The 13,052-nt window shown below is 33.0% G+C and overlaps 2 protein-coding genes across 2 annotated transcripts; both read left to right on the top strand.

The window, feature by feature from the left end:
* The first annotated feature begins 2,547 nt into the window (after window positions 1-2,547).
* Window positions 2,548-5,927, top strand: LOC123199819 (COMPASS-like H3K4 histone methylase component WDR5A). The gene is made up of 2 exons (XM_044614890.1): window positions 2,548-3,354; window positions 5,462-5,927. The coding sequence occupies exons 1-2, from the start codon at window positions 2,695-2,697 to the stop codon at window positions 5,750-5,752; spliced, it is 951 nt and encodes a 316-aa protein (XP_044470825.1). The 5' UTR covers window positions 2,548-2,694; the 3' UTR covers window positions 5,753-5,927.
* A 1,143-nt stretch (window positions 5,928-7,070) lies between these two features.
* LOC123198871 (pentatricopeptide repeat-containing protein At3g02330, mitochondrial-like) lies at window positions 7,071-12,044 on the top strand. The gene is made up of 2 exons (XM_044613669.1): window positions 7,071-7,341; window positions 9,349-12,044. Exon 2 carries the CDS (start codon window positions 9,418-9,420, stop codon window positions 10,978-10,980), a length of 1,563 nt encoding a protein of 520 aa, XP_044469604.1. The 5' UTR covers window positions 7,071-7,341; window positions 9,349-9,417; the 3' UTR covers window positions 10,981-12,044.
* Window positions 12,045-13,052: the final 1,008 nt, after the last annotated feature.

Below are 13,052 nucleotides of genomic sequence, written 5' to 3'. Positions count from 1 at the left end.
TCGTCAATTGTCACTGACGTTGACATCATTTGCCGTTTGCGTTGCTCTGACATTACACCAAGCCTTCAACTTTCTCCGGCGTAACTCCAAGCCTTTAACTTTCTCCAGTGTTGCTTAAGAGTTTTGTTCTATTGACTACCACATCAAGAGTCTTCTATCGGTTCTATGGGACGCTTTTCACTTGCCGGCATCGCATACATTAAGACTATTTGCCCGCATCAAGGTATGTAACCTTGATGCATTTTTTTCAGTTTTGAATTTTAATTTATTGATTAATTTTTTGGTGTCATTTGAATATTGTGATTTGTGAGTCTTCTTCTTGTTGCATATTCAATTTTTCGTTTTTCAGTCTCTCGTGAACACAAGCCTTGAGTCGATTATGAACTGTTGAGTCATGACGCGAGGTGAACATGAACGACTCCTTCTCCAAGCTCAATAAGCTTGAGCTGAGCTTGATGTTCACCCTTTTGAAAATAAATTGAACCATATTTGGACTCGTTTGGGTCAAATCTAGCTCTAGTCACTAATCTTAAAGATTTTAATCTTTGAAGAGATGTTTCTTGTATAAAAATTCTATAGTTTAGAAAATAACGTATGATAAATTTGTTGGAAAGTTAATAACTAGAACACTTTAATTAGTTACTTTAATATAATAATAATATTATATGCATAATTTTATACATAAATAATTATGTATCATCATATAATTTAATATTTTTTATCTTTAATTTTTAACTGTTCAGTTACATAATAATATATTGTTATTTATATATAAAATTAGATATAAAAATTGTATATATAACAGTACTCTTCGTATATCCTTAGTGGTAAAGATTATTTTTTATTGACCATTTAAAAGAGCTAATTTGATTATTTTTCTTTTAGGTAGTTTGTTAATGGATGAATATAACAATATTATGACATAAAATTATTGCAGCTTTCCAACCAAGGTTTACTTTTAATAATTGTTCCAATCCTCTCTTTTTAAATAATCATTTTCTCCCCCTGTGTCATCGCCTCAATCACCATGGGTGCAATTCTAAATAAATCACACCAAGTTAGGGGCGATTTAGTCAAATCTCACTATCTTAAGTGCAATCTGATTGAATTTTACCATTTTGAGTGGGCCAACGGACTGTTTCCCACTCAAGTATTAATACGTTCTCAAAGTCACATCTGTAAAATTTAAAAAACCCAAAATCCCACTCTTACCGAATTGTTGTTAGAATTTTCTGTTAAAGATAAAAATAAAATCGTCATTTTATTAATAATATTTAAAAAATATAAATTCATTAAATTTTCACTACTAAGTTTTAAAAGCTAACAATTTCACCCATATCTAAAGTTTTCTAACTTTGAAAAGTCAAAATTTTCTCTTAAAATTTTTTCTTCACCCTTCTGACCACCATTTTCGATGTTGACAACCTCCCTTCTTCATCCTAAACTATTAGTCGATACACGGGAAGTAATTCGGAGTGAATCTTTTTGTTAAAGATGAAGAGATCCGACGACAAAGAGATCCACTTCAAATTGCTTTATGTGTACTAGCCAACGGTTTAGGGTGGAGATAGGAGGTCGGCGGGGCCAGAGATGGTGGTTGGAGGGAAGAAGAAAAAAAACCTAAGATTTGCAGGGGAGGGAGGGTATGTGACTTTTCAAAGTTAGAAAAATTAGGTAAGGATGAAATATTAGTTTTTAAAACTTGGAGAGAAAATGTAATTAATTTATATTTTTTTAATATTATTAATAAAATAATAATTTTATCCATACCTCTAATAAAAAATTTTAACCCTAATCGACTTATGAGTGAGATTTTAAATTTTTTAAATCTTATAAATGTAACTTAAAAATCGCATCAAAAGATGGGAAATAGTCCTTTGGCCTTTTGAGCATAATAGGGTAAGTTTGCAGTCAGTAATTCATTGGTAGCTCTGAATTTTTAATTTTTGATTTTAGTTTTTAAATTATTAATCCTAAAATTAATATAAATCATGATTGTAAATATTTAATAGAAAGTGTGACCGTAAATATTATTTGGTAATTATTATAAAGAGATCAAAGGTAAGACTAAAAATAGATTCAATTTACGTTAAATTTGAATTTAAATTTGTTTAAATTTAATGAAAGTTGAGTTCGAATTTAAACTTAAGCTTAGTAAGCTTTTATAGAGTGAAACTCAAGTTATTATTACAAAATTAAAATTATTTATTAAATTTAAACTTATTTATATTTTTCAATATAGAAAAACATGAAAAAATTCAAAATGTAAAAAAGAAAATAAATGAGAATGATTATTTATGATAGGTAGCCTAAGCAATTCATGTCAACCTTACCAATGTAAAACTATAAATAAATAAATTATGTGTTTGTTTAGGATGAAGTAGGTGGTTAGATAAGTACATTTTTAATGTAAGATTTTTACAAAAATCATATATTAAAAAAATATACATATCTGACTATTCACAAATAGCCCTTCGCATTATATTTCATCTCTTTTTCTTGTTCTCTTTTATTAAAAAATATTAATTAAAAAAATAAAAAAAATTCCTTGGATTTGGGCTTGTGAGTGTAACTTGAGTTCGACTTTCATGCGTCAAAGTCGCCCTTGAATTCAGAAATTTTCGAGCTCAATCCCAAATCGTCAATTTCTCAGCCTCAGAAACCCTCCTAAAACCTGCCCATTCAATAATAACAATGTCGACGGACCCGGTCCAATCCTTCAAACCCTACACTTTAACCCAAACCCTAACCGGCCACCACCGTGCAGTCTCTTCTGTCAAATTCTCCTCCGATGGTCGCCTCCTCGCCTCCTCTTCTGCCGACAAGTCTCTCCTCGCCTATTCCGTCTCCAATATTTCCAATTCCGATTCTACCCCTCTCCAACAGTTCTCCGGCCATGAACAAGGCGTCTCCGACCTCGCATTCTCCTCTGACTCTCGTTTCCTCGTCTCCGGATCGGACGACAAAAACCTTCGTCTATGGGACGTAGCCACCGGCACGTGCCTTAAAACGCTCCAGGGTCACACAAATTACGTGTTTTGCGTTAACTTTAACCCTCAGTCTAACATGATTGTCTCCGGTTCTTTTGACGAGACGGTTAGAATTTGGGACGTTAAAAGCGGAAAGTGTCTCAAGGTTTTACCTGCGCATTCAGATCCCGTTACTGCCGTTGATTTCAATCGCGACGGTTCACTGATTGTCTCCAGCAGTTACGATGGTTTGTGTAGAATTTGGGATGCCAGCACCGGACATTGTATGAAGACACTTATTGACGATGAGAATCCGCCTGTTTCCTTTGTTAAGTTTTCACCTAACGGCAAGTTTATTCTCGTGGGGACTCTCGATAATACTTTGGTAAGTCTTTCAATTTTATTTTATTTTTTTCAAATTTTAATTGATGGTCTAGAACTGACAATATTTGAGTGAGTGGGAAGTAAGTTTCCTTTTAACCAAGAATTAGTTTCAATCTCACATCGTTCAAGGCTAATGAGGTGCTAAATTATTTCAATGACGACTTGTTTCACTTTCACATAAGATGCACGGATTGTTTGAACCAAAGAGAAAATATTGGGTATCACGTGCAGAATACGTTGCATCGTGTCCATATTAGAATATATTTTGCAGCTTATGCATTTATTTTGAAAAAAACTTGACATGGTTAGGTTCAGTGACCTTGTTGAATATGGTCCTGGATATGGTTAAGTTTCTTGATGTAATGGATAAGGTGGTTGAAGGTTATTGTTAGATAGAAAGTTTGCCATCATTGCTTATTAGCCACCGCGAAGTACTGCATATTCCATGACAACCATAGCCATAAACTTCCATAAATTACTGCAAAACCTATGAAGCGAAATCAATATAATCAATTATCATGTAATAAAATATAAGAAAAAAAACAAATTGAGGATAGAGGCTTCTAATATCCTGTATATGGGTTCTTCACTGCACCATATAATAGTTATGAATATTCACATCCTTGTGGAGGCACTTGGTGGTTGAAAGTAGCTTGCTTTTCTTGAATTGGCTTAAACTTTCATCTCTGCTCTCTTTAGTTACTGGCATCACTTGTAGATATAAGGGTGTTTAGGACTTCTAAAAGGTGTTTTTAGTCTTTAGGATTTTTAGTTGGTCTATTTTACATTAAACCTTATTCAATAAGGCTATCTTACCAAATTTCCAAATGTAAAACTTGTATACTGATGGTATCCAGTACCAAATTGGTATAGATATTTGAGCATTGTATAGGAAAGTGGCATGGCTTCAGTTTCTGCTGTGAATGATAATTTGCAAGATCTCATTTTAAACATGTTAGCAATTTTCCTGAAAATTTAGCAATTTTGAAGTATGAAAATTTTTTGAATTTGAAACTGATTGAAATAACACAGGAAAAATGTCATATGCTTTATGATTCCACAAAAATTTTATATATTGCTTTATGATTCCAACAAAATTATCTGAAAGTTCATTTCATTCTAAATCAGCAGTTATATTTTCTTTCACATGAAATAAGTGCTGCCCTTGATATATAGTCCACAGATTTTCTTCTCCATTATTTCAATACTGAAATTTGTAATTACATCAGTAAATGGAAATAATGATCTGTGTTTTTGGCTATTTGAAGGAAGGATTATTGAATGACTTTGGGGTGATTTGTTACTTCATTGCTAGCAAGTGGCAACTATAATATCTGTTGCATGTGAATGTAGAGTTACTTGTCAAACTGGATGATCTGTAGATTGAATACATCAGAAGTCACTGAATTGTATGAGGCTAGGTTGCTTAACTTGATATAATGCAATCTTGTTATCATTGAATTATTGTCATTGGAACAATGATTGGGATTGGGTGCCCAAAGGAGCCAGTAACTCTGACATATTGTGCTTCTTTGAGTATGTTTCACACATTTGGCATCTGCCTACTAGTAGTGCACATCGAGGAAGCTGTACTGATAGGCGATATTGAACTGGGAAAATACTGAGATGTATACCATGTAGGTTACTGAGGGCTTTCCTTTATCCTTGCTGTGTCTGTTCTGTCAAGTGTTACTTCTTAAAGTTGTTTCAATGTGTTCGGTATGGTCTCAGAAATTTCATCTGGTCTCTCTTGCAGTTTTTTGCAGTGAGTTTCCATTAGCATGTAAAATAACTCAAATGGATTGTTTTAAAGATGGGCTATATCTGTATATGTTTTTTTTGGTGAAATTTGTCTGTACAATCATTCACATTTTGAAATTAAATATAACATAGCAGGGGGATGCAATGTCACTTTGATGGCTCAAGTTTGTGATGAACTATAACTCTTTTAATTGATAATTGATTTTGGCCATCCACTTTCTTTTTCTTGTGCATTTTGCACATTAACATGTTATAATCTTTACACATACTAAAATAAGTTTAATGATATACGTTTCCAGATTCTTGTCTAAAGAATCTTACTTTGATCTTTTATGTCCTGTGAACAGAGACTTTGGAACTTCTCAACTGGTAAATTTTTGAAGACATACTCTGGCCATGTGAATTCGAAGTTCTGCATTTCATCCTCCTTTTCTGTGACGAATGGGAAGTATATAGTTAGTGGTTCTGAAGATAATTGTGTATATTTATGGGAGCTGCAGACGCGGAAAGTGCTTCAAAAATTGGAAGGCCACACCGACACTGTTATATCAGTAGCATGTCACCCCACTGAGAACATGATAGCCTCTGGTGCACTCGGCAGTGACAAAACTGTGAAGGTCTGGACGCAGAAGGAATAAATTGCTTCTCAGTTAACATTGTTTAATATGACTGCATCTTTTGCGGAAGTGAAATTATGGTTTGCTCGCGCTGCCGAAACATGTGCTTTTTTCTTTACTGCAAAAGATTGTTCTTATGTAACTTAATTATGTAAACTTTCCCTTCTTTTGAGATGGATTTGAACTCGTTTCTCCAGAGTTAGATGTTTTTTTAATCTCTAGGCCGTTGATTTGACTTTCACTATATACATGAAACATTTTTTATTATACGAAATAAATAAAAAATGATTCATATTATAAGAAGTATCAAATTAATATGATATGATAGATATATTGTAAGATTTGATGTATTTCATTAATATAAATTGATACATCATTTTAGAGAGGGTCAAAAGACTTATTCTTTCAAGTTTAGTCTATTTATAAAATCTTATATATTAATTTTTAGAAATTTAAATTAATAAAATTATACGTACATAAGTTAGGATATTAGAGGAGTTTGAACTACATGATAATATATTATTTGTGTATTTAAATTGTGTATAAAAAATATGTTCATATAAAATTATTTTTTAGGCCAAAGGACTATTTCTTCTCCAAGTTTAATGCAAAGACAAATACACATTGCAAGGTTTAAAAAGCATAAAGTCCCATCTATAGGTCAATTGTCATTAGAATTTTCTGTTTGAGGTAAAGGTAAAATCATAATTTTACTAATAATATTAAAAAAATAAAATTTATTATATTCTCTCTCTCCCAAAGTTTTAAAAACTAACAACTTCACTTCTGTTTAAAATTTTCTAATTTTGAAAAGTCATATTCTCTCCCTTCCCACACACCAAACCTAGGGTTTTTTTTTCATCTCTCTGACTACCATCTCTGGCATCGACAATTTTTTCTTTCCACTTAAACTATCTTCGATAAAGAGATCAAATCTCTTTGTCAAAGATGGTTTAGGGTGTGTCGATTAACAGTTTAAGGTAGACAAGAGAGATTATCGGTGTCAAAAATGATAGTCGGATGGGTGAAGAAGAAATCCTAAGTTTAAGAAAAAAATATTATTTTTTAAAGTTAGAAAACTTTAAACAAAAATAAAGTTGTTAGTTTTTAAAACTTACAAAAAAAATATAATGAATTATATATTTTTTAAATATTATTAATAAAATTACGATTTTATTCTTATTTTTAACAGAAAATTTTAATGATAATTAATTTATAGGTAAAACTTTTCAAACTCTATTGATATACCTTTAGGAACGCATTAGAACTTAGGTGGGAATAAGTGTTTTTCGCCTCCCTTTTTTATTATTATAAATCAGTATACCAGAGAAAACAAAATTAAAAATAATTAAAGAAATAAATACCAAAAATTTGGAAAGTGAGAAAATGAAACCAAAGAGCAACCGCCTCTCAGTTCCAGGCAGACTTCGATCGACAACACTGTTGCCGTTCCCCGACATCCTACAGATCAGAAGCGGTGCCGGTGTCCCTCTTTGAAGAAACGCATAGTCGTGACGCCGCCGAGCCGTTGAAGGCTTCTTCGAATTTTTCGGCTGTTTATTTCACTTCAAGAGACCGCCGATCCAAACTTCAATTCAAGCAGTCAACAGGTTTTCTTCTTTTAGCAACATTTTTTTACTTTTGGCCTAATTAATTTAATATGAAAGGATTGCATTCCCGACGACAACCCCTGCCCGACAATTCTGAATCAGCCTCAAGTGCTGCTGTCTTGGAATATTATCCGTTGGGTTTGCAATTGTTGCAATGGCTGGTTGTGGAGATAGAGTTTACAGTTAACATGCTATTAATATATATATATATATTTAATGCCGATTCACTTTGGGGTCAATAATAACAGCATCGTATTCTTTATGGGCAATGACAGACACTGTGGTGGTCTATTAATTACGGGGAAATTGAAATTTTTAATCTTATTTTAATTTATGTATATGTCATTCATTTCAAAAATTAAATAAATATATCATAACAGTAATCTACTTTTTCAAAATACTTCTTTTGAAATAACTCATATAGAGATTCTCTCTTTTTCTCTGTAAATTTTTATTTCTTCTTTCTCAGCTTTCAAATCAGGAAGGAATCTCTACAACATAAAAAAAAAAAATTATTAATAAAAGAAGATACGTGATTGAATAATAAAACCTGTGAGAAAACCATTATAAAATATTCAATTTGGACACAAGAAAAGGGTGACGAAAATTTAATTTTATTGTGATTTTATGTTGTTAGAGTGTTTAATGCTATTGTTTCATATTGTTTTTATTGTTTAAAGTTGTTATAATATTGTTTAATGTTGTAGTGATGGTTATAAAATACCAAAATATAGACCATAAAAAATTTCAGACGAAGAGCAGGTTGGTGTTAATCCCACGCCAACCCTTGGTGTTAATGCGAACCCCCGGGCCCTAGTAAATTTATTTATTTATTTATTTATTGTTTTTTTTCTATTGCATTCAATTCTTTTATTTTTTTATGTTTGTGTATTCTAATTTAGTGTTCATGTGTGTATTATTTTTCTTGTCTTGACAAAGAGTTATAAAAAATTACAAAAATACCATTATCATTTTCTTTTGTTTTTTATTGTATTAATTTAAATTTGGACTAAATTTTAAATTAATCTAATTAAATCAAATTAATTTAAATTCAAACTAAATTAAAATTTAATTTAAAAAAATTTAAAAAGGTGGGCATTAAGACTTTTTAAACAAAATAAATTTTTTTACCAAAAATTAAAATAAAATTTTTTAAAAAGATTGGCGTTGAGAAAGGGTTGGCGTCCCCCACCTTTTTTATTTACAATAGGGGTTGGCGTGGCGCCAATTTTCATATAAAAAGGGTTGGTATTTTTTTTAATAACTATTTTTTTGAGTGACGCTAATATTTGTTTTTAATAATTAGTAACTTTTTTTTAATTAAATACCTATCCTTTATTTTTTTTAATTAAAACCTTATCAAATAATTTTCTTTGATCATCCCAATAGTTAGGTTTTAATATAAGATATGAAGTGGATATAGTTGAGTTTTGGTGGGTTGCTCTTTTTATTTTATACCCTTACTTCGAAGAATTCTTAATCTAAAATCCATTTTATTTTTTAGTTTTATTTTTCTTTTATTTTTGAAGCACCGACTTCATTCTGGAGCACTTGTTCTATTTTTTACAGTACAGTTTCAAAGTTGCTGAAAAAAAAAAAGAAGATTTCTCTGTATGAGTTGTCACTTAAACGCTGAAGAAGAAGAGAAAAAAAGTTACAAAAAAAAAAAAAGAGGATCTCTGCATAGATAATTTCAAGAAGAGTATTTAAGAGAAGTAGATTATTGTTATGATATATTTATTTAAGTTTTGAAATGAGTAACATATATATATACACAGATTAAAATAAGGGTAAAAATTTCAATTTCCCCTTAATTACAGTCTAATGAGGATTTTTGTGTTTTAAGCAATATAATATGCTTGTCTGTCATAATGTTCACTTCTTTTAATTTTGAAGGATGTCTCTTTTTGTAACAAGTACACTTCGATTATGTTTGTCATCAGTCGTGCAATTAGATTTCGCGCTTCTGTCTTTTTTAAGGATATCTGCGAAAATTACACTTCACAGGCCGCACACCAATTGCTCGACCAAATCCCCGTTAGAAGTAATGTGCAGCCGTGTGATTCATTGCCTAAAATGAGTGCCCCTGAAGCATTGGAGTCCTTTCGTCGAATTATAAGCTCCGGAGCAAAGCCTACGAGGTTCCTTCTTTGTACGGCTCTTAATTCTTGTGCAAAAACATTGAGCTGGCAATTGGGGTTGCAAATTCATGTGTATATGATTAAGTATGGGTATGAAGAAAATTTAATTTTGAGCAGTGCACTTGTCGATTTATATGCCAAGTGTGGTGCCATGTTGGATGCAAGAAGTGTTTTTGATGGCATGAAAAGGCATGATCAAGTATCTTGGACCTCCATTATTAGCGGCTTCTCGCAAAATGGGCATGGAAGGGAAGCCATTTCAATGTTCAAAGGGATGTCCACTACCCATATTAAACCTAATTGTTATACCTATGTTGGGGTTATTAGTGCCTGCACATGCCTAGATGATGCCTTTGCACAAGTTATAATGTTCCATGTCCATGTCTTAAAGCTTGGATTCAATACTAATAGTTTTGTGGTCAGTGCTTTAATTGATTGTTATTCGAAACATGGAAGAATTGATCTTGCTAGATTGGTGTTTGATGAGGCTATACAGAGGGATAATATTTTACTCAATTCTATGATTTCTGGGTATTCTCAAAATAGCCTAGGTGAAGAGGCAGTGAAACTATTTGTGGAGATGAGGAATGAGAATTTGCGTCCGACTGACCATACTTTAAGTAGTATTTTGAATTCTTGTGGTAGCCTAACTGCACTGCAACTAGGAAGGCAGGTGTACTCTCTGGTCACTAAAATGGGTTCTGAAAATAATGAGTTTGTGGCTAGTGCTCTGATTGATATGTACTCCAAGTGTGGTCACCTTGTTGAGGCTCGTGTCATTTTCGATCAAACACCTGTGAGGAATGATGTTTTGTGGACTTCAATGATCATGGGATATGCTCAGAGTGGAAAGGGATCAGAAGCTTTGGAACTTTTTGAGCGTTTGGTGACTGTTGAAGGATATGTTCCGGACAAAATTTGCTTCACTGCTGTATTGACTGCCTGCAATCATGCTGGATTGTTAGACAAAGGGGTGGAATATTTCAACATGATGAGGGATTATGGGCTGGTTCCTGATCTAGATCAATATGCTTGCTTAATTGACCTCTATGCAAGAAATGGGCACCTAAAAAGAGCAAGGGAATTGATGAAGAATATGCCTTTCAAGCCAAATTATGTTATGTGGACTTCCTTTTTAAGCTCTTGCAAAATTTATGGTGAAGTTGAACTTGGAAAGGAGGCTGCTAATGAGCTTCTGAAAATGGAACCAGGTAATGCCGCTCCATATGTATTGCTTGCCAATATATATGCCACAGCTGGTTTATGGACTGACGTAGTTAAGGTTAGGAAATTGATGCAACAAAAGGGATTAAGGAAAAGTGCAGGGTGGAGTTGGGTTGAGGTAGAAAAAGGGGTTCATATTTTCTCAGTTGGTGATGCTATTCACCCTCAATCCCAAGAGATCTATGATGAACTGGGGAAGCTGCACTTGGAAGTAAAAGAGGTTGGTTACATGCCCAAACATTTACAAGAATTAGAGGATTTGGCTTGTGAATGATTTTGATCTCCTGTAAACAGTCAATTGACAAATAATAGGAGCAAGAACATTTTTTAATGCAGTAAATTTGGGAAGGAACCACCTGGAATGCAGTAAATTTCTGCCTGCAGGTTCTTTGCTCAGATGGATTCTGGACTGGAAATTCTGGGAGTGCCTGCAACACTTCTGCTCTTGCTGTGGCCTGTACTGATACTCCTTTGCATTTACAATTGTGGAAAGCAATCTCTACTTATACTTTTATCTGGTGTATTCTGCTGCAAAATGAGAAAGGTGCTGATATTCCAGGGTTGATACACGTTGAGTTGATTTACTGTAACTGCAGTTTCCCTATTTCTGGTCATTCGAAGTCTGCTTCTAAGCTCCCAGGGATCTTTGCTGGAAAAAAGAATGCTAGGTTGCTGTCTGTGCCTGTTCTGGAAAATCTGCTGGTCTACATTCTACAGCCTACTGCTATTCTTAGCCTGACGAAACCAATTTCAGATCTCTGTAGAATTTGCTGCATTCCTGGTCCTCAGTCTAGCTGCTCTTCAAAGGCTACTGATTGCAGTGTTTGTGAATCTGCCAACCCAGATTTTGAGGCTGCCGCTCCATTCTGCATGTCTGTTCTGTCAAGCTGCTGGAATTCTCTTGGGCAGTGAATTCTGCTAGAGATTCTCAAGAGTCCAGAGGATATTCTGCAGGTCTCTTACAGTTTGCTTGCAAGGCTCCCCTCTCTCTGCTGGTCTGCTACATCTCATTAGCTTCCTCCAAGCAAATTACCATGGCCCTGGAGGTGTATCCAGTTTCTTCCCAGTTTTTGCCAATTGCCAGGATTCTGCATTTTTGCTGCTGCCATCAGATCCTGTGGACTGCCTTGTGGTGCTTTATGCCATTGAGACAGAATAGAATGTCCTACATTAGAAACACTACTCATTGGATCTATAAGCTGAGTTTCTGGGGTATTAAGTACCGGCTCCCCTGATCAGCCGAGTGCTGTACAACCCTTGGCCAGAATGATAAAAGATTTAAGGCCTTTTGGTTAGAGGGATTAAAGATTATTTTAATAATTTATCTTTTATTATTTATATTATTTTGTTTGGTCTATAAATAATTAAAGATTCTGGTTATCTTTTGTAATCAATAGTGATGTGATAGTTACTAGAAGAAGTAATATAAAGTATTAAAAAATTATTAAAGTAATTTTGATTTTATTATAATTATATCCTTATTTATTAATATTTTTAAGACTAAAATAATTATATTTTCAATTAATATAATAAATAACAAAAAAAATATTTTAGAGTAATTATACCCAAGGTCATTTAAATAAAATAATATAATATATTAGTATTTTTTTATTATCTCTAACTAAACACAATAATTATTTATATATATTAATTTTGATTAAATTTTATCAAATATAATAATAATTTATATTCAGTAATCTTCAATGTACTCTATTTTTAAAGTAATTTTTTAATTTTAATAATAAAATATTTTTCAAACCAAATGCTCCCTTAAATAGTCATGTTGAGTGGAAGCTATACATGTGTAAATTGCATAGGTCTTTTGAGAATTTCAGGCTAGGTTGCACATTGTATGGGTTTAGGTTAAACCTCTTCTTGAATCCTATCATTATAGGAACTCTGATAGGCCTTTAAAGAGGGGAAACTCCTACAGTCCTTGTTAAAGGTGCAATCCGTGTTCTCTTAGTGATTTTCCACTGTCCTTTCTTTATAAGAACGAGCTTAGGTTGTTTCCCGGGGAGTCGCTTTTGTAAGCCAGGTTCTTCGTCTGACATGATTGCAGAGTCATTAATATATGGATGCTTCTTACAATTTAGTTTGCATTTGAAACAAGTGTTGCGATTGTCCTCAGCGAAAAAATTGTTTCTCTAAGTTCCATTTTCATGATATGCTATCTTTCAAAATGAAGTGTATTATTGTACACGAAGATTGTGATTTATGACTGAACAATGTTGTCAAGAAATTTATAAACTCAATGCATCTTGAACTGATAGTCAGGCTTGGTGGGTTCTAACCATAGCCCATGGACTGTGAATCAAGCTAATGGGTTAGATCCGAACTGAGTTA

The sequence above is a fragment of the Mangifera indica genome, chromosome 16, assembly GCF_011075055.1.
Source record: "Mangifera indica cultivar Alphonso chromosome 16, CATAS_Mindica_2.1, whole genome shotgun sequence".
In the NCBI taxonomy this organism is placed as follows: domain Eukaryota; kingdom Viridiplantae; phylum Streptophyta; class Magnoliopsida; order Sapindales; family Anacardiaceae; genus Mangifera; species Mangifera indica.
Note: the sequence above shows the minus strand (reverse complement) of the source record. Positions and strands in the feature narration are given on the sequence as shown.

What these genes read in the sequence shown, in the direction of transcription:
- LOC123199819 (XM_044614890.1), top strand. Translation starts at nt 2,695, where the DNA reads ATGTCGACGGACCCGGTCCAATCCTTCAAACCCTACACTTTAACCCAA. An exon ending in GGACTCTCGATAATACTTTG is followed by an intron (nt 3,355 to 5,461) that starts GTAAGTCTTTCA and finishes TCCTGTGAACAG; the next exon opens with AGACTTTGGAACTTCTCAAC.
- LOC123198871 (XM_044613669.1), top strand. Translation starts at nt 9,418, where the DNA reads ATGAGTGCCCCTGAAGCATTGGAGTCCTTTCGTCGAATTATAAGCTCC.